Raw genomic sequence first — 22,544 nt, 5'->3', positions numbered from 1 at the left:
CAGGAAAAAATGCAGAAAAAGAGGGCCACTAGATTTCTAAATCACAAGAGATTTCTTGAGTAGCTTCTTGAAGCAACAAAATGATGTAACAATAGAGCACTGGACCTGGAGTCAGGAAGATCCAAGTTCAAATCCAGTCTCAGCAACCTACAACCTATGTGACCCCAGGTAAATCACTTAATCTGCCAATTGCCTCAGTTTCTTCAGCTATAAAATGGGGATAATAAAACCATCTCCCTCCCAGGGATCAGATGAGATAATATTTGTAAAATAATTAGCAGTAGCTGGCAGATAGTAGGTATTTAACACATGTTTCTTTAAACTCTCAAAGAATGAGTTGTAATTAAAGAGACAGAGCTGGAGGGGAAGGGTATTGGGAAGAATGATAACAGGCATAGAGGTAGAAAAATGCAGAACAGGCTGGTTTGGCTGAACAGGACCTTATGTGAAAGGGAATAATAGGCTGGATAAGGAGGTTGAGTATTTAAGAAGAGAACTTAGAATGTCAGTTTCATAATGATAGTTCTCATTTACATAATACTACTACTCAGAACTTTTCTCACAAATCTGTAAAGTAGGTAGTATAACATTCTCATTTTACCAAAGAAGGAATTGAGGCACAGAGAAATTAATTGACTTCTCCATCATCATACAACAAGTAATGGAACAAGGTATAAGCCCCAGTCTTCTGACTCCAAGTCATTATCTGTTTCATTATACCAAGCTGATTGCCTCATATGAGAGGTCCTCACCCTGAGTCAGAATTCTGCCTTAAAAAGAATACAACTTTCTGTTGTTGTTTTTGGACTGGATATGTACTATCATTAGTATAGGGAAATGCTAGAGGCAAAATTCCTTTTACCCATGTAGGTCAGCATAAGATCTGCAATTTATAGTCATAGAAGTTGGCTGAAGCACTGAGAAATTAACTGACTTGACTGATAAGTTAAAAGAACTGAATCTTCAAAGGAGAGGCAACAAGAGAGACAATTCTGAGCTCCAAAGAACCCATTTTCAGCAAAATAAATCCAATAACAGAAAATGAAAAGGCATGGTAGGTTTTTTGCAAGGAACATTTGAATGTAGTTCTTCTGCCCTTAGTTGCTGGGTTATTTTTCTGAGGGCCAGTCCTGTGAAGCAATAATGATTGGCTGAGAGAAGGATTTTGTTGGATGTTTAGAGGACTTTGAAATGGCTTGTAATTAGAGGCAAACTTTTGAATGGGGAGACCTTGGAGCTGCAAACCTGTAGAGAACTGGTCCCCAACATGTTCCTTGATTTTCAGTGCTTATAATCCTAGAGACTTACTGAGAATGGCCTTCTCTCTTAGCTTGGTTTGAGCTGAGACCTTATCTTGGTTTGCTGAAAAGCCCTTTTACTTTTTACCTAGACTTGGTATTTATAATATCTGGTATTTGTAATTTGGAAAGAGCAAAGCTGGTAAGAGTAAGCTAAGTACTGAGTATGATCAAGGAAAATGATGTTTGTCTTGGGCCCCAAAGAATTTTACCCCTATACAACCAATATTTGAAGTGTGATGGATGAATATAATTTTAACCCAATATTCTTCTTAGGGATGGGTGAGGAAAGGAGGAAGCACCCAACTATGACCCTCCTTCCACTTCTCCCAAAGCAGGAATCAAGGTCTCCCTTGGAGAGTGGTCAGCCAAACCTCAGATCAGATATCTAACCATGCCACATGAGAGCCAAGTTGTTTTAATATATTTAAATAGCAACCACTTACATATACCTTACATAACATTTGCATATTGTTAATTATTTAAAATAGGAAAATCCATAAATGTTGTTTCTTCCTTTATTAAACAAAACCAGATCAATTTCTTATTTTTTTTTTAATTAAACAAAAGCTACAGGCTGTGTAGTCAGAGGAAATCCTTTGTGATTGATGATTCAGTGGCACTGGCCTCCTTGCTTTTCCTTGCATGTATGACTACATAACTCTAAGGACCTGCTCTGATTACAGAGATGTCACTCAATCTCAACATATGGCAAGTAGATATATGTATTAACAAGTCCAAGAAGACTTGCAAGAACAAATGGTAGCATCAGATATCAAGATGTTAAAAAAAAGTATGTGATTCATTACCTAAATTAATCAAATGTAACAGCACTGCTGAAATAAACAAGTGTGCTAAAATGGAAAAACTGGGTACCAGATGCTGGGTAAATGGACACAAGATAGAATTTTAGTAGCTACAGTGAAAGTACCATCTGCTGTGTCTTTCCTGCTTTACTTCACAGCTGCTCTGTGGAAAAGTGCCAATGACGGGTGGCAAGAAGGGTAGTACACTTCAGAAAGAAAAGAGTAAGGAGCTTTTGATTTGTTAGATATGGTACAGAACTGATAATTATCATGAAACTAGCTGTCTTGTAAAGGGATCGTGTACTGAGAAAGGACATTCTAAAGACCTTAAGTTTGGGTGCAAGAAAAATAGATCTTCTGAAAAAGCTCTGCTACCACTCTCCAAATTATAAAGGTCAAGCCGGTAATTTCAGGTCTTCCCCAGTTGCCTGACAGTAGAATTGTTGAGAAGTGAAGCATATGTACCATTTCCAGGATTTATGCCAGTATGACCCAGTGGAAATAACAACTGACTTGGAGTGAGAAGACCTAGCTGCAGGGCTTATTTTAAACAGCTATGTAAAACTACTTTATTGTTGTTGTTGTTGTGGTGGTGGTGGTGGTGGTTGCTGCTGCTGCTTTACTGTTATTAATATTAGGTAAATAATAGAGATCTAGCCTCTAAATTGAGACAACCTGGGTTTCAGTTCCATCTGTGATATGTCCTGGCTGTGTGTGACTGGGCAAATTAGTTAACCTCTCATTAACCCAGTAAGGATGCCGATCTGTGTTGATGGGAAGAATTACCTCATTGAAAAACTCCCTATATCAATGAAATCATGCGTAGGCTGTTTGTACCAAAAATATACATACATGTATGCTATTATATTACTTTTATGCCACCAAGGTTATATTTGTTTTTTTTAGGCTGATAGAGCCAAAAGTTTTTATTCTGCTGGCAAAGACTTTGAAATTGCTTCATTACTTCCAATCCTGAGAGAAACAATTTAAATCTTTATAGTTTTTCTCTTAGCCTATGCTCTTTCTCATCTGCAGTGATTTCTGGAACCTAATTCTCCCCTCCCCAACTTTTTTTTTCTTCAGAAATATCCCTAACTAGTAACAAAGAGTTATTACTTTACCTTCTCTCTCTATGTGAATATGGAACCCATCAAAGGCAGTAGGTGGTTTGGGAGGCAACCAGTTCAATATCATTTGCACAGGAAAAAAAGATAAAGGTGCTGATGTTGATTTCTCAATCAGGCTAACTGTATTATTATTTTTATCTTCCCTGGGAAGAACACTGACAAATTCATCTTCATTTTCTGGTGTTACAGTTTCACTATCCCACCAATATGGCTGGAGTGTTGTTTCCTCATCACTACTGTTAAAATCTGGCCACCCAGAAGAAGTGTTGGCTGAAGAAATTTCAGGAGGATCATCTGTAAAATGGAGCAGTTTCTCTTTTTCTATGAGATCTTGTGGCCTCAGGAATGATTCCTCTGGGAAACTTCCACTCTCTTCTTCCCAATTATTCTTGTTCAGGCTTATAATTCGAACTGAGATGTTTTGAGGTGGGAAAGGAGCTGGAGAGACAGAAATTTTATTTACAAGCATGTTTTACAATTTGTTTCAATGAAAGAAATCCAATTAATTATAAATTGATTAATAAAATGAATTAAATGTATTTGTGAGAAATACAATATGGAATGGGATCTTAACACAAAAGTGAAGTCCAATTGTGTCTGAGCATATTTAAACTTTAATGTTTTTCAAATATCTTGAAGCTTATAATCTGGTAACCACAATAACTGCAAATCTGTTAACATTGCATCAAACTCCTTCCTTCTCAAGACATTAATTTGTGATAATGTTTTGTTCAAGTGGAAATTTAACCTTTTCCTTGTCTATATCTTAATTTTAATATAGATATATTCCCTGGCTCCATTCCTTTCTTATAGAAAGTCTATACCTATATTATTGGGACAACAAAATATAGAATAGAGTTAAAATCAAAGATTAAAAAGACTTCTATTTTCTCTCCTAATGAGAATGATATTTTTATTGGAAATTACAGAAAGATGGCAGGCATATGGACATTTGGGTCCCAAAGCCATCAATGTCATTTTGGAAAGATGTTTTCATTAGTTTATTCTAGGATCGCTGCTTAAAAATTTTAGGCATGACTTGGATGAAGGATGGTATGCTTGTCAAATCTGCAATTGTCAGAAAGCTGGAAAGCATGGCTAACATATGGAATTACAGCCAAGAATCAAATATATCTTAATGTATATAATATTGGGTCAAATCTGAGATGATTAAATTTAATAGGTATAAACATAAAATCTCTTATACTTAGGTTCTAAAGAATCAACTTCACAAGTAGGCAATAATGGCTAATCAGCTATACAACACTTTGTCTAAATAGCTTGGATTTTTTTTATTTTGTTGTGAATTTCAGGTTCTATATGAGTCAATAGTTTTATTTGGCAGTCAAGAAAATTGCTATCTTTGATACACAAAGGGCAACATCATCCAGGAATAGGAGGATGATGGTCTGGATCTTGTGCTTTGGTTTGGTTATACCACACCTAGAATATTGAATTTAGTTCTGAGCATGAGGAAGCAGCTAGAGGGCTCAGTGGACAGAGTATTGGGTATAAAAGCAGAGAAACTTGAGTTCAAATCTGACCTCAGACACTACCTATGTGACCCTAGGAAAAAAAATTAACCTCTATTTGTCTTAGTCCACTGGACAAGGAAATGCCAAACTATTTCAGTATCTTTGCCAAGAAAACCTCATGGATCCTATGGTTGTCAGACAGAACTAAATAACAATAGCAATTTGGTTTGGGGGCACCTAGGTATCATAGTTGGTAGAGCACTGGATCTGAAGTAAGAAAAATGTAAGTTCAAATCTGACCTGAGACATTTACTAGCTCTGTGACCCTGCAAGTTATTTAACCCTCTTTGCCTCAGTTTTCTCATCTCTAAAATGAACTGGCAAAGAAAATGGCAAACCATTCCAGTATATTTGCCAAGAAAACCCCAAATGGAGTCATGAAGAGTCAGAAACAACTGAAATGACTTAAACAACAACAATAAATCTGAGTGCCATCAATTAGGAAGGCTTTTGATAAATTGGAGAGAAAAAAAAGAGAAGAGCAATCAGGATGGTGAAGACTTCATACTTATTCTATATAAGAATCAGTTAAAGTAACTAGGAATGTTTAATTTGGAGAAGAGAAGGCTGGGGTGTGAGGGACGTAGCATACCTATGAAAGTTTTTTGTAGTATTTGAAGGGCTATCACCTGGAAGATTTATTCTGCTTGGCAACTGGAAAGAACCAGGAGCAATGGGGTGAGAGGAGGTTCAGGAGGCATTAAAAAGAGGTAAATTTAATTGTTACTTTAGGGAAAATGTCCCAACAATTAGAGCTATTCAAAAGAGTAGCTTGGAAGGTAATGGATTTTCCCTCCTTAGGGGACTTAAAGCAAAAATAACAATAAACAAAATATGAATGTAGAATAAATGGAATAACCATGATATAAAGAGGAGTCAGGTACAAGTTGGAATAAATGGCCATTGAAGTCCCTTCCAACTGAAAATCTGTGATTTTGTGATTCTGTTTCTCCTAGTCCAAAGCTTATTTTCCTACATCAGACTTCTTCCCTTTTTAATGCAAACTATGAGTTACTTACTCAGATAAAATTGCCTCTTATTGACTAGCCCATTGATGGCAAACCTATGACACACATGTCAGCAGTGACACACGTGCATAGCCATTTCCGATGACACTCAGCCACATACAGAGAAGGATGGGGCCGCATGCTGAGAAGGACATTTCATCCTTGGCTCCTGCATGGCTAGGTGCTGAGGATAAAACATTTGCTATAGTGTAGTGTGTAAACACTCTATGCCAGACCAAGGACGCCCAGCCATGGGGTGCATTTCCCAGGGTGCTGCTCACCCAGAGGAGTGGTGTCTCTATGGTTGCCAGGCTCTGTCATGTCCCTCAGCCCCCTGGGTGCCCACCTCTCCTGGATCCGGGCTCTGCCATCTCCCCACAATTGCTTCACAAAAGGCGTGCTTAACTGCGGCTTCCCAGGGGAGCAAAGGGGGTGTGCCTTGCTGCTTGAGCCCAGGAATGGCCCCCATCAGCTTTGAGATGGCCCTTTGCACCCCTCTGTGTCCTCTATGTACTTTTATGAGACCTTATTCTCAGCATTAAATAATATCAAAACCAACAAAAGAAACAGATTGACAGATGAAGTTAGTAATGCTTGCTTGGGCTTGAGGTGTACAAAATACCAACCTTCAATTGAAGATTTAGCCAATGAAATTAAATAACAAAAAAGTCACTAATAGGCAGGTTAGTTAAAGAATTCCCCTTCTCCCTCACTTATGTTAGTTCACAGCACCCCGCACAAGTTAAATAATATCAAGACCAGCAAAAGAAACTTACTGACAGATGAACAAAGAAGTCATTAAGCAGGTAAGTTAAATAATTAATTTTGGGTTTATTAAATATGGTTATATATTACAATTATACATTTTTGTTATTTAAACTATAAATATTGCAAAATTATGGGTTTTTTTCTTGAAGTGACACATCACCCAAGTTATGCTTGGTTTTTTGGTGAATTTTGACATACCAAGCTCAAAAGATTGCCCATCACTGGTCTAGCCTATAATTGAAAAGGAAAAAGTCTATGGAATAAAAAAGCAGATTAATACACAAACAAGTATGGCTTTAATTTATCCTTTTATTCATTACATATTTATATATATTTATGAAATACAATTAGGACTAAATTATTTTAATAATGTTTTAAATATACTTTTATTCAAAGTCCAATTTTTCTATCTTGAAAATGATCTATACTAAAATATTTTCTTTCTTATTCAAGGTAGGGGTACCCTTTGGGAAACAGCTTATTTTTATTCTTAAATTTTTAAATAATATTGTAAACTTTATTCTCATTTTGTTCTTTATTCTTAGACACAAGCAAAGTAGATATATGGTCATTTAAAATCTTATGTCCGATATGTATTAGTTTGTTCTTATTAAAAATTTGCTTGGAATATACTATGCTTCTTTTAAACTAATAGAAAATATTTGTTAGAATGCTACATAAATTTAGTACAATAGTTCCCAAATATTAGGACAGAATTCACATGAAACAGAAGTAGAAACATGTGAAGAAAATTTACATTAATATCATATATTGTGCATACTTCGTAATTTGATCATTTTGCTCACATATTTTGCTTTTCTGAAAACTCACCTGTTCTGTGCTGTTTGGGTTCATGACTTACACCACTGTATTCCACCAGAGTGCTTTTGTTGAACGTTGCCTCAGATACTAGCTGAAAGGTGATATTACTATAACATATCCCAGGCAGCCAGTGATTAAAAACGGTTTTACCTTTAAAAAAATCTGTAGAGACAAAAATAAATCACCTTTTAAATTTGACTCTCAAAATATACTTTTTAAATGTCAGCACAAGTGAATACCATTTAGGAAAACACTTGTAAGAGGTTATCTAGCAGAGGAATAGGTCCAGAAATAGATGGGCAGAAGGCTATCTAGAGATGGTAGAGTATTTCAAATTCCCCATGTGGAATTCCTATAAAGGCAGAAAAAAAGGATTCCTATAAATCTTTAGACTACATGAATTTGAATCAACAATTAATAAGCAGGCTGTGCTAAATAAATAAAGCAGCTGTAAAATTTCTTTCACATTAAAAACTCAAGGGTTTTATTTTTTTTAATTACTTCAGATCTTAGTGATTTGCAATTATGTAGGAGTTACATATATTGAAGCTCACATTTTAAATCTAGCCTACTGGCAGGCAGTTTACCCAAGAATAGAGGGGAAATAGATTTGGAATTTTAAAAACTAAGCTATTTATTATCATTATTATAAAATACTAAAAATTACTTTCAAGTGACTAGAATATGAATATGAAAGGATTTACTCTCAGCATTAAGCACAATGCCTGGTACATAGTAGGTACTTAATAAATGCTTGTTGATTCGACTTGAATCATACTCTGTTCAAAGGAACAGAGTGTGTGACAGAAAAGCACTGTGTGTTTCCTTATGAATATACCCTTTTAATATACAATGTTTCTCTATCATTACCATTATCTATTCTTTTCCTTTTGAATAAAGCATAATACCCTTTCAAACATATTCTCTCAACAAGAATACTAACCTACCAAGCCTCAGTATTACCTATGAGTTCAAATTTATTTGCTTGCATTATAGCTCCCATTGGCCTTGTCTTTCATCTATACATTATAGTTACATAGATAAATATCTGAGGCCATTTTTCTCTTCTTGGTTATTGTCTTCTGTCAACTGCTGCTCAATTCTACTGATAGACTTCTTATGCTGTGTCTACTCTTTTTCTGTTTATCTCTCTAGCAAACATATGTAGGCAGTTTTCTCCTTCCCCATCTATCTTCATTTTAAAGCTCTCTTGAACAAATATTAAGCCATGGTTAAGAAATCTCATTTAAAGACCTTTTCTTAGCCTAAATCTTCCTTAACTTTTATTTTTTTTATTTGCTTCCTCAATCTGTTCCATTTTTCAAATGACAGTTTTTAAAGATAAGAAATTCATTGATTTGCCCCTAAAGCTTTAATCTCTGCCCAGGAATTCATAATCCCTATAAGAACACTCTTTAGGCTCCTTGAAGGGCGTGCATTTTTTCCTCAAATGAATCACCACAGGTGAGTAGCCAGCTGTCAGATTTGAGAAGTTTCAGAAAATTCTCCTTTATGTCCCAGGGTTGAATCCTCTATTCTTCCCATCAGGTGGACAAATGGCTATTTTTCCATCACTCATCAGGAAAATATCAACCTGGCATTTTCTGGTCTTTTCTTCTTGTGAGCTTTATTGTATGACCTCTTTCCTAGTGGTCCTTGTATAAACACACACACATACATGCACATACATACACACATATACATGATCTCTTTACACATTCAATTCATTTGACTTTTTGATCATCTTAACCAAAGATGTCAGTCAGATCAGAAAAGTAAGTCAAATAAAAGAGTAAGAGTTATTTATAATAAACATAGCCATCTGATTAGTCAAACATGGGTAAACAGAATATTATGATCTTAAGCATTTAAAGGATAATGCTGAAATTCAGTTATATAAATTTAATTTCTTAGCTTCTGAGCAAAACATTGAAAGAAAGCACTCTTAGTCAACAACCAGAAGCTATTTTTTCTTACATCAATTATTTTGGGATCTTCTTGAGGACAAGGAACCTAGAAAGATTTGTATGTGTGTGTTAGATACCTCTCCTCCTCTAAGGAAAAAAAAAATAATAGTTTTCATAATAGCAGTAACTCCAACATTTCATATATTGAAAATGGGAGGTACACATACAGATGTTAGCTAGACTCCATAACTTCCATAGGAAAATTCATTCTGATTACTTCATGGTAACAGCCCATTGAGAATATCTTTTTTTCAATGGTTTTTTCCATCACCAGCAAACCTTCCTACTTCCAAAACAGTACTCTGATAGCATTTGAAAATATGAGGGAAAAACCCAAAGCTTTTTCATAGTTTTTCTTTAGTCAAGGCTAGGTAACTTTCCACTGTATGACTCTTATTACATTAATAATGATATAATTAATACCAAATCATGTTACTTTCGACCTTTATTTTCCTTCTTACCTTTGTATAACATTGTCCGGAAGTCTTTGCCTTCCCAATAGCTTATGTTTACTCTTGTAAAAACATTGTACTTTTCTGGATAATGAATTTCAAATAGGACTCCTGTTTCAGGAGAAGGCTTATAGTCATAAATAGAAACGCTGGTGACAGGAAGAGGCTCTACAAAAAAAGAAAAAGGAAAAAAGGAGAAGCAAAATGGGGGGGCAGGATTAAGGGGTAGAGGCCATAATAAAAATACTGTATAAGAGGAATTACATTTACCAGAATTACCAGAACCACCATCTTCTATGAACACTGAAAACTTCAATGGTTATGAGGCAAATTCTATTCTTAATTAATATCACTTTAACTTTTATCATTTTTATTTTTTAAATCTTTCCTTATCTTTTGTACTTTGTTCTTGTCAAAGTGCTATCAGATTTTTTTAAAGGTCTGGGTGTTTCTATTTCATCCAGGATGAGCATAGGCATTGACTGGCACCTTTTTCTAACTTGGTCTAGTTCATTTCTCCTTAGGTACCCTGGGAGCTCTCCATTCTTGAGTGCTCACCATATTAATGTCAAACTGAGTGGCTTATCCCACTGCAGCTCAGAACTCCTGAGATCCAGAGATCTGTCAGCCTCAGCTATCCCATTAGCAGGGATTATAGATTTACAAGATCACCACCTCGTCTATTATTTCATTTAATCCTTACAACCCTTTAAAGCAGGTGGGATAAGTATCATTTTAAGTGTACAAATGGAAAAATCAAGGTTCGGTAAAGTTAAATTACCTGAAAACTGTCCTAAAGTAATTTAGAAGCAAAGCCAAAGATTAGAATATAGGTCCCTTCCAGGACTCTTTTCACCATACTACATGAAATCGTTTTAATGAGATACAAATAATAGATATTAACTTTTCCTCGAAAGTTAAAGGGTTAAAGGAACCTTCATTTTTAAATTTGGCCTTTGGCAGTTATTTTTCAAACCATCACAAGACAGGAATATTAGATATTCATCTTGTTCTCTTGTACAAAAATGATATTTTCTTAATAATTTAGAATCATATAGTTCAACCTGCTCATCATCCATATGTGAAAACAGACATCTAGAATTAAATCACTCTTCTTCCACTAAGGTGCTAAATCCCAACAAAACACTTTATTAATTTCTTTGAATCATTAATATCCTTTAGAGCTAATGTCAAACACTATCTTCTACATGAGACCTTCATTGCAAGTTCCTCTATGCTTCTTCTATCTTCTAAAGCTGCCTTAAAGAACTGTGGGAATAGAAACACAGAAGAAAAACAACTGCTTGATAATATGGTTTGATGGGGATATGATTGGGGATATAGATCCTAAATGATCACTCTAGTGATTATCAATAATAAGGAAATAGGTCTTGATCAATGACACAAGTAAAACCCAGTGGAATTGCATGTTGGCTAGGAGGGGGTGGGGATGGGAAATGAGGGAAAGTACATGAATCATGTAACCATGGGAAAATATTCTAAATTAATTAATTAGCCTAATTAATTTAAAATTTTCAGTTTAAAAATAAACAAAAATTTAAAACTACCTTAGATTGATTGATTTACTACAAACTTACATACAGTCTCCCCTGATAGAATGTAAGTTCCTTGAGAATATGGGGTATTTCATATTTTTCCCTTTGTAATTCCAGTGCCTAGCATAAAGATGACATTTAATAAAATGCTTATTGATCAGCTGATTGATTACATACACTCTATTGTTTTGTTATTCATCCTTCATTTTTTGAAGAGGACCAAAAACATCATGGGATGATATCTTGCCTGTGTGAATTGGAGTGCAATGAAGCAGAGTCACAAAATTATCATCCTCTCTTCCAGAGTCATCAAAATCCAGTAACAAAAGTCAAGATGACCAGTGATGACCCAGCTGCTGTGGATGACCTTAGAGGCTAGTGTCTGACTAAATTTTAAGCACTCCTCAGCACAGTTGCAGTCATCTTCATGGCAGTTAGAACAAATTGTTCCCACCTGCCCATTCTTTTGGGTTAGTCTTCACATGCTTGGGGTAGACATCCCCCTAAGTCACTGATGGATTTGAGTGCTGTTGGTTTTCCTTAACCTGATTTTAGCCTGGCTACCCAGAAGAATTTACTGGGCTGTGGTTGCTAGACATGCTATAGCTTCTTGGAGCCACAGATGCGAGCCACAGGTAGATATCAAAAGTGGATGAATCTCTCTCAAAAAGCACATACCAGAGGTGCTAGTCTTCCCTGCATATCCTATACAAAATATACACTCTTTCAGAAAAAGTTATCTCACCCAGACTCTATTCCAAAGTTGATTTCCATTTTCTTATGCTAATTAAAAGTGAGAGAACTCTGCAAAGTGATATAATCAATTGAATTTACTTATTTAAAAAAAACACCTAATTTTCTGTCTTAGTTTTAATTCAAAGATAGACGAGTCACAAGGATTAGGCAATGATGGTTAAATGATTTGCCCTGGGCCACAAAGCTAGGAAGTGTCTGAGGTCACATTTGGATGTAGGACCTCCTGACTTCAAGCCTGGCACTCTAGGTACTGTGCTATCTGGCTGCCATAGATGAATTTACTTATATCAAATTAATTCCATAACATTTCTATTAAAAATTTCCAAATAATTTTAGTGAACGTTAAATGTTGGGGAACTGTCTCATCATCTTTGTAGACTGGCAGGGGCTAGGCATACTAATGTGGTATTGGTGGAGTTGTAAATTGGTCCTACTGTTATGTGAAACAATTTGTAGTTATACTTTAAAAACTGCTGAAAGACATATCCTCTGATCTTGCAACACCACTATAATTTATATATCCCAAAGATGTAAAAATCAGAGAGAAATTCCTAATGTATGCAAAAATATTCAGAGCAGAATTTTTATAGTAGCAAAGAACTTTGAAAGTATATACCCATAAATAACTAAATGACTGAACAAATTGTGTCACATGCATATAATTAATTTTTTTTTTGCTGTGGAAATGATGAATGTGAAGAATATAGAGAAACTTACAATGACTTGTATGTACTGAATTGATACAGGCCAAAGTAAACAGAACCAGGAGAATAATCTGCCCAATGATCACAGAAATGTGACGTAACACAATAATGAAAGACTTTAGAATTCTGCCTAATGTGTTTTCCAAATATTACTTCAGAGGACTAAATAGTAAAGCATGGTTCCTGCCACTTGGCGGAGGTATGGAATGAGTCATATATTTTTAGACATGGACAATGTTTTGAATGATTTTGTTTGACTGAACTTGTTAATGATAATTGCTAATATTACACAGTGTTTTAAGACTTGCAAAGGGATTCACAGTCATTATTTCATTTAATCCTCATAACAAACTGGTGAGGTCAGGATCTAAGCACAGGTCTTTCTTGGGTTTCAGGTACATTTCTATGCCTGTGGTGTCAAATTTAAATAGAAATTGATCCCTGTCATAGCATATTGACTTAGAAAATCATAAATTAACATTATCCATGTTGCATTGTATTTTCATTTATTTTGTTAAACATTTCACAACTATATTTTAATATAGTTCAGACTATACTAGGGGGAACACCTTTATGCTGCATCATTTTGCTGCCTTTTATCTGGTGGCCAAAGGATAGTCCTTGGAAATAACATGAAAAAAGAACAATATAAAAATTTAAATGTATGCATCTATTAGCAGAGAACTCAAGTTCACAAAGGAAAAACTAGCTGAATTACAAAAAAAAAAAGACATAGACAGTAATACAATAGGTACTAAGTAAATAGTGATTGGATTGAATTAAATATAAGGTCAAACCATTAATTAGTCATAGACAGAGAGGGTTTTGATCAGGGATACTGACACAGGATTGAGAGGCATGAGTAGGGATTTTGATGTTCAGTCCTTTCAGTTATGTTCAACTCTTGTGACCCATTGGCTTTTGGCCTTGGGGTTTTCTTGGAAAAACAAAACTGGAGTGGTTTGCCATTTCCTTCTCCAAAGAGAAAGTAGGAAAGTATTTATTCCCTTCAACAGTCAGCCATTATCTCCATACTTCATCTCACTTCTCTTCTGGTCTATTCTACTGTGACAGCCATTACCCATGGAGCTCTCTGCCTCACTTCTGTACCTGCCTTTCCCCCAGTTCCTGTAGGGCCTCCATCTCCTAGTGTTACTGCATCAATGTTCAGATCATTCTCTTCTTGACCCCCATTTTTGCATACGGTGAAATGACTTCACATAAGAATTAAGTTAAATTTTGGCTGGGGCAATTAACTTTAATTCCAAAAGTTTTTGCTGAAGGCTAACTGTATGTCAAGCTACAAACATCTCTTGGTGTTTCAAATCATTTAGAGATTGAGACTTAATTTTAAATCAATTGTTCTCTCTAGGATTTTCTTATGCTACCCTCACTGCAGTATTAAGATGATCCATAAATGTGATTTGAATATGCTTATTCAGGTCATGAGGGATGTTTTCAAATTCAAATTATTATTGTAAGCTTAATTTCAGCTCAGATCTAACAGAAGCCATCAGATACTACATTTGACATTGAATAATGCAACTTCTAGCCCCAGACTCCTATCATTTCTTTGATTATTCCAACAGAAGCTTTGAGCCATTTGAAGTTGCTTCATGAAACCCAATATCATTTCTAACCAAATCTGACTGCTGACTCTTGATTTAAAAGAACCAAAATGAATGCCAACAGCAAAGAGATGTCACAAAAGAATGAGCTTTCTTTTTCTACAACCTCCTGCCACCAGGTTCTCTCCCTAGGAAAAAAAAAAGCTGCCATTTCTCTTTTAATAGCTTCAGGCACAATGGTTTTAGATTAAAGCTACTGTCAAACATCTGAAATTTAATAAGCACTATAGCAAGAGGTCATATGTTTAGTTTTCTTCTATTGTTTATACTATTCCAATCTATCTAAATTTCTAAACAAAAAGGATTTTTGAAAACTCCACTTGCTCATTGACTTTTTCCATTTCAGTGGACTGGGAATGAAACAACTTAAGTCAGTTTCAAATCTTTAGACCTGTGCTGAATCCAACTACAAACACTGTGGTACAGTACTCTGAATCTTAAAATTTCTCAGACTTGTGAATGTTAAAGATTCTCAGACTCTACCTTAGAACATTTGGTTAAGACCATTCCCCATTTTAAACAATGAAGGTACTTGATCAAGAATGTGAGAACTCTAACATTACTCTACCCATACTTAAGCATACTTTAGGGGAAGATAAAGTTGTAAAACTCCTTACTGAACAATGAAAAAGTTCTTAACTCATACTTATAGTGAGGCAAAAGCCCTTAAGATAAGCCTATTTTTAGATCTAATACAAAAAGGTGCTAAGTACCTATGAAGGTCAAATTAATCACTAAAAGGTCAGGCAACTTGCAAACTTGCAAGGGATAAGCTTAACAAAAAAGGTGTGAAGTTTTAGTCTACCCAGAGAAGTTGAGAACTAAAGAAGGTGTGAATTAAGAATGATCAGTCCTTTGGAAAATGTCTACTGTGATTGGTAGATGTGAAAACTTAGTGGAGGTGACATAGGAGAAAATTCTCTTTAAAAGGGGGTCAGAAAGGCCTCTGGAGAAGTCAGTTTGCCAAACATGAATTGGAGGGCTCGGTGGCTGAACTTAGTGGAGCCGAGGAGCTAAACTGGAGAGTCTCTCTGAACACTAGAATCTTGCTAGGGACAAATCTTGTGGTGAGTGGATTAAAAACTGACTGATCTCTCTCTTAAGGCTTAAGCCTAGGCTGGCCTAGCCCTTTTCTCATTATTTCCTCTTACTCTCTCTTTCCCTTTCATTAATTCCTTATTTGTATTAATTAAAATCTCCATAAAACCCAGCTGACTTGGGTATATTTAATATTTGGGAACTTTCCCATGGCGACCACTATATTTTTGATTTGAAACCATATTTTTGCAGTCACAGTTTAAGGCAACCACTCTTTTGTCTGTAACAGTACTTAAAACTCAAGAAATAATGTAGTCATAAAAGAGGTAAATAAACTTCATTAAATATACAAATTACTTAAAACTAGAACAGACACTTGCCACAGAGGCTGACAGCATCAGGATCCAAGAAAATATGGACTGGCTAGAACATTAGATTGAATCTAATAAGGTGACATTCAATAAGGATAAATGAAAAGTCTTACATTCAAGTAAGTTTAAAAATGAACTTTACAAGTACAAGATGAAAGAAACAATTTGAAAGAGACATGGAGGATTTTAATGGGCTGCAAGTTCTTTCTGAGTCAATAGGGTGATGGTGCAGACAAGAAACCTAATTTGATCTTACTCTGGATTAAGAATAGCATAGTTTCCTGGAAAAAATAATGATATTGCAGTTCAGCAGTAGGTTGGTAAATGTTTAACAACCAACTCTCTCCCACAAAAAATATATATACAGGACATACATTTAAGTGTAACTTGAATTAATAACATTTTCTCTTTCATTGCTGGATCACCATTATGCATCTGTGTCAAGCTGGGACACAAAATGCATGACTGAAACTGAATGTAGAAACTCAATAGTCTTTTTTTTATAACATACATTTTGCAAAATACAATCCCTCAGTTAATTCTTCAAAATCTTATGAGATAGATAAGATAGTCATCATTTGACAGTCTCTTTTACTAAGAGAACCACTGAGGCTTATCGGAAGAAAAAATTATTTGCCTTGTGGGCATACATTTCCTCAGTGTTATACTGGAGTCAAATCTGTCTCCACTTGTTTCTTCTATTCATTATACCTTAAATGTTGAACACAGCATTAGGATTAGAAATCTCTAGGCTATAGGCTGGGCCCTGCCACTAATTACTTGTGGGATCGTGAGAAAGTCACTTAACCTCTTGGACTTCAATTTCCCCATCTGTAAAAATAGATGGTTAGACTACTTAGTTTCTAAATTCCCTCCAGGACCTAATGCTCTATATTTAATAGGGAATGGTATATGAAGGTTCAGTCCTAGGAATATGCACATTTGGTGAGCTTGCTTCTGGAAATGCCTTATGACAGGGAATGGAGGGTCTCGGGACTCCCTTTCAGAGCATCCATAGGAGGTGAAGATAAGGCTTTTTGGTTGCCAAAGTCAGAACTGAATATTGTAAACAAAAGTCACAAACTGGACAAAACAAAACAGTAATCTGACTCAAATACAGAGTATACAGTTAGGAGGGACATGCAATATGGTTGATGACAAGTTCTGGAAGGTCTTAAATGCTAAAAGAAGTAGAGCTGAACTTTATATAGATTATATTAACTCTATCATTTATGTGAACATTAATAGGAAATAGGGAGCAAAGGATTGGCATGATTAGAATTATTATCCTGGAAGCAAAAAATGGATTTGGACCAACTTAAAGTAGTATAGTCTTATGATTCTTATTTGTGGTACATAGCATAATGGATAGAAAGTCAGCTGCATAATTGGGAAGTTTTGAGCTCTTCTGGTCTCTGACAAAGGGAAACCTCTATATTCAAGTTAACTTTCTGACACTGAAAACGACAAACAGGTGCTGATCTTCATTGAAAAGGGGAGTTTCCCTACAGGGAGGTCCCTACATTAAAGAAATTTCTGGTCTACAACCTCTCCTCTCCCAATATTTCCTTTAGTTTGTATATTGCATTTTATATTTATATTTACTTCCTTTGAAGCTTTACTTATTTCAGTGGGGAAGTTGCTGGGAAGGTAATTCTTGTATCATATATGCATTATGGCACACTAATTACTAAATTTCTTATTTACAATATTATTTCATAAATAAATGAATTATTGAAAACCCCTTTAATAATAATAGCTAGAATTCATATTTAGGTGTTTTTTTTTTAAACCCTTACCTTCTTTCTTAGAATAAATACTAAGTATTGATTCCAAGGAGAAGAGGGAGTAAGGGTTAGGTAATGAGGATTAAGTGACTTGCCCAGGGTCACACAGCTAGGAAATAATCTAAGATCTGATTCAAACCCAGGATCTTCCTATCTCTAGATATGGTGCTCAATCCATTAAACCACTTATCTGCCCTAATGTATATACTGTTTTAAGGATTGCAAAGCACTTTAAGAATGTTCTCATTTGTACAAGTCTTTTTGTCCATTATCTCTTTGGGGTACAAACCCAGCAGTGCTATGGCTGGATCAAAGGGTAGACATTCTTTTATCGCCCTTTGTGCATAGTTCCAAATTGCCCTCCAGAATGGCTGGATCAGTTCACAACTCCACCAGCAATGAATTAATGTCCCTACTTTGCCACATCCCCTCCAGCATTCATTACTTTCCATAACTGTCATGTTAGCCAATCTGCTAGGTGTGAGGTGATACCTCAGAGTTGTTTTGATTTGCATCTCTCTGATTATAAGAGATGTGGAGCACTTCTTCATGTGCTTGTTAATAGTTTTGATTTCTTTATCTGAAAACTGTCTATCCATGTCCCTTGCCCATTTATCAATTGGGGAATGGCTTGATTTTTTGTACAAAAATATTCATAGCTGCGCTCTTTGTGGTGGCCAAAAATTGGAAAATGAGGGGATGCCCATCAATTGGGGAATGGCTGAACAAATTGTGGTATATGTTGGTGATGGAATACTATTGTGCCCAAAGGAATAATAAAGTGGAGGATTTCCATGTGAACTGGAACAACCTCCAGGAAGTGATGCAGAGCGAGAGGAGCAGAACCAGGAGAACATTGTACACAGAGACAAACACACTGTGGTATCATCGAACGTAATGGACTTCTCCATTAGTGGTGGTGTAATGTCCCTGCACAATCTGCAGGGATCAAGGAGAAAAAAACACTATCCAAAAGCAGAGGACAAACTGAGGGAATAGAAACACCAAGGAAAAGCAACTGCCTGACTACAATGGCTGAGGGGACATGACAAAGGAAAGACTCGGAGCGAACACTCTGATGCAAATACTAACAACATGGCAATGGGTTCAAGTCAAGAACACATATGATACCAGTGGAATCACACGTCGGCCACGGGGGGTGGGAGGGAGGAAAAGAAAATGATCTTTGTCTTTAATGAAAAATGCATGGAAATGATCAAATAAAATACTATAAAAAAAGAAAAAAAAAAGAATGTTCTCATTTGGAGTCAGCTAAGTGGCTTAGAGGCAGAAGCTCCTGGGTTCAAATTCAGTCTCAGATACTTCCTAGGTCTGTGACCTTTACTGCCACTGCCAGATCCTTACCGCTAAATATCAATTCTAAGACTTTAGGAAAAGTATTAAACATTTTTAAAAAGAATATTCTCATTTTATCTTTACAAAACTCTGATAGGAACATGCAATTGCACAAACTGAGATAGGCAGAAGGTATGAGACTTGCCTAGGATCGTGCAACGACCAAAAATCAGAATTTGGGTTTTAACTTAGTTCTACCTACTCCAAGTCTGGTGCTCTACTACTCACTGAACCACCTGGCTGTTTTATGTTATTAAGTGCTGGTTATAATGCCAAGGCACATACCGGAAACAGAAGAGAGACCTTTCCCTCAAAGCTTATAACACATAGGAGAGTGGTGATCAGTGAATTCTTCCCTCTGAATCAACAAGCCTGATTAGTTGGGAGTGGAGGGGATATGGTGAGCCAGAAGGGCTACGGTACAAAGCTGAAGGAGGGAGACGCCTCAGGGTCCCTAGCGAGGTCACTAAACAGCCACTTTGCTCTCATTTCCCCCTTGAGCCATTAAGTTTTGGGGCTCCTTCTGGCCACCACGCCCACGTTGGGGGGTAGATGGGTGGACCTGCTCCCGGGAAGCACCTCCTCCAAGATGGCGCGCTTCTGGTGGTCAGAGGCCATCCAGGCTTCAGTTTTGTACCAAGACCGGTGGGCATCTTCTCCCGCCAGCAGGTGGTGTTTGGGAAGCGATCCCCTGCTACAGCTGGGTTTTCACGTCCAGGAGGATCTAGTCTTCTCGGTTCTGCAGTTCTATCTCACAGCCTTTACGCTGCTCCTGAGTCCTGGACAGAGGCGCGCAATAGAGGCTTTCTGTCTCCGCCAGGTTGCACTCCGCTGGGGAGAGCTCGGAGATCTCTCTCTTGCCGCTCTGTAGGAGCTCGCTGTCTGAGGCTTTTTCTCAGTCTCGCTGAAGAACCAGACCTTGGCGACCTCTGCTATTTTCTCAGACTGCTCTAGCACCTCAGCCAGGCGGCATCCACCTCCACGCTGATTCCTGCCCCCACTTGGCCGCTGAGGGCAATCATCTACTCGCAATTCTTCTTAGAGGTAAAGCAGCTCCTCCTTGGGCTTATCTGTCTGCAGGGAGGGGCTTTTTACTGGGACAGTGAGGAAGAGCCAAAGGAGGAATGGCTTTAACCTCTCCAGGAGCAATGACAAAGTCAATTTGATTATAAGGAGTGAAGTCAGCTTTCTATGGCATTTCTAGATATCCCTTTATTGTTCATTGCCACCAATGAACAATGGGTAATTAATGATATGCTTTTCATGGTTTCACTATGCTGTGGGTGATAGCACTTTAATAAAACTCAGGCTGATTGACTCTATGACGTCTGTAACAAGTTAATGTGGCACAACCATTCTAATGGATTTGCCATTTGACCCAAAACTGCCATTTCTCTCTAAAATCTGACTTCATTTGAATATTATAATTTTAGAAGACAGATGTAAAAGATTATTACATGTAATTGGGAAAATAACATTAAATTTTAAAAATCATAAAATTTATCTTGATTAAAACAAGCTTGTGTCCAACTCATTGCTCAGGTTAAACAGTGATCAGGATTTCAAGTAATTAACATATTTTAATTATAAAATTAAAAGGTAATTCAGTTAATTCGACAAACATTTAAATACCCAGAGGTGCTATGACCTAGGGACAGAAAAAACAAACATGAGTCCATCCTTGCCCTTGAGGAGTTTACATTCTATTGGGAAAATACCCAGCTAAATAAATACAAGAGACAAGAAAATAAACATAAAATCATTGTGAGAGGCAGGGGGTGCTAATAATTGGAAGAATTTGGAAAATCATGAGGAACTTAGCTCTCAAACTGAGCCTTGAAGGAAGGAGGTTGAGTGTTCTGAGAGAAATGAGAAGGGACAGCATTCCAGGAATGGAAAATAACTTTGTATGAGGCACATGCCACCAACAGAGAATTGCAGATGGATAAATTATGATGGAACAAATAGTGTTTGAAGGGGAATAAAGTGTAATCACTTTTAGGATCAAACTATGGAAGCCTTTAAGGGTCAATTTTTTCAGAGGCAATAGAGAGTCATTCAAGTTTTTTAAGGCAAGAGTGGATCATAGCAAGATTCTTTAGCAATATTAAGTTTTGGAAGAGGGATTGGAGAGGGTAAAGGTTGGATATAATAAGACCAATTAAATATTTCTGCAATTTTAGGCAAAAGTTGATGAAAACATGAACTCAGCTTGAGTCAAGGGAGAGAAAGGGCATGTTGAAGAGTTAAAATCAACAACTCTTGGCAACTGATTGGATATGTGGGATAATTCATAGGGAGGTGTCAAAGGCACATAGCTTTTCAGGTTAATAAGTTATTGTGTCCAAATAAAATAATTTTTGCTATAATGATCTAGGTAGACTTGCATAGGTATTTTATCTTTCACTGTTCCTTTCTGTAAAAATCCATCATTAAAAGGCCAGAATTTCCTCCAGGCATGCCAAATGGCCATGAATCATGAAATATAAGGACCTCAGAAGACTGAAAATTGCTGATGATCCAGAAAACAATTGCAAGACGGGGTGGATTTCAGTAAGCATTGTAAAGATAATTTTAGTGTTGTGACTTGAAAAATCTAAATTAATTTGGTTGCCAGGAAAAATTCCCAAATAATAAAATACCCAAGTCATCTGGAAAATTATGGTGATTTTTAATATAGAGAGAAGGAACTAAGGAAAAGAGAGAGAGAAAAAAAGTTAATTTAAACTGCTCCGGCTCAGGCTCAGGCTGAGCCAGGCAGTAGTTAAAGGCCTTGGCCAAAGTGTCCTCCCTGAGCCCAAGGGAAAGGGAGTCAGTCTTATCACTCACCAAGAGACCTTCTCCAGGAAGCTGTCTGAGGGAGATCCTCCAGGCTGAGTTTCAGTCCTGAACTGAACTGAACTGAACTCAACTTCAATCTCAATTCCCTGAACTGACTTTTTTCTAGCCTCCTTTTAAAGAAATTTTCTCTTAAGTCACCTCCCTTAAATTTTCATGTCTACCAATCACAGTAGACACTTTTCTCCAGGACTGCCCATTCTTTAGTTCTCACCTTCTTTGATTAGATTTTCTCCAGGACTATTTACTCTTTAGTTCTTACCTTCTCTGGTTATCTTCTGAGGAACTTCACACTTCTTTGTTAAGCTTACCTTTTGTGAGTTACTTGACCTTTTGGTGATTAATTTAACCTTTATAGGTACTTAACACCTTTTTGTATTAAATCTAAAAATAGACTTAGCTTAAACTTCAAGCTTCACTATAAAGTATGAGTTAAGTTCCTTCATTGTTCAATCAGGAGTTTACAACTTTATCTTCCCCTAAAGTATGTCTACTTAGGGTGGAGTAATTTTAAAATTCACAGTATCTACCAGTGATCATTTGTACACAAGAAGTATTCCTTATACAAAAATATCACCAAAGCTAAACAATAATGGAAAAAGATGCCATGAGAGTGAGGACTAACAAATGGGCAAAATGTTACATTGATAGAAAAGAAATATCAAAAGAATCATAGGAAAGCCTCCATATATATATATATATATATATATGAATATATATGTACTTTA

At 36.4% G+C, this 22,544-nt stretch overlaps 1 protein-coding gene across 2 annotated transcripts in view; it reads right to left on the bottom strand.

Annotated features, from left to right (window-relative positions):
* PTPRO (protein tyrosine phosphatase receptor type O) overlaps nucleotides 1-22,544 on the bottom strand; it is a 235,591-nt gene that overhangs the window by 111,780 nt on the left and 101,267 nt on the right. For both annotated transcript variants that reach the window (XM_056799294.1, XM_056799295.1), the window contains exons 3-5: nucleotides 9,792-9,950; nucleotides 7,373-7,525; nucleotides 3,226-3,669 (exon numbers count right to left, since the gene is read on the bottom strand). In XM_056799294.1, coding sequence (XP_056655272.1) covers nucleotides 3,226-3,669; nucleotides 7,373-7,525; nucleotides 9,792-9,950 — 756 coding nt within the window. The remainder of the gene's footprint in view (nucleotides 1-3,225; nucleotides 3,670-7,372; nucleotides 7,526-9,791; nucleotides 9,951-22,544) is intronic.

The sequence above is a fragment of the Monodelphis domestica genome, chromosome 5 (assembly GCF_027887165.1).
Source record: "Monodelphis domestica isolate mMonDom1 chromosome 5, mMonDom1.pri, whole genome shotgun sequence".
NCBI classification, from domain to species: domain Eukaryota; kingdom Metazoa; phylum Chordata; class Mammalia; order Didelphimorphia; family Didelphidae; genus Monodelphis; species Monodelphis domestica.
Note: the sequence above shows the minus strand (reverse complement) of the source record. Positions and strands in the feature narration are given on the sequence as shown.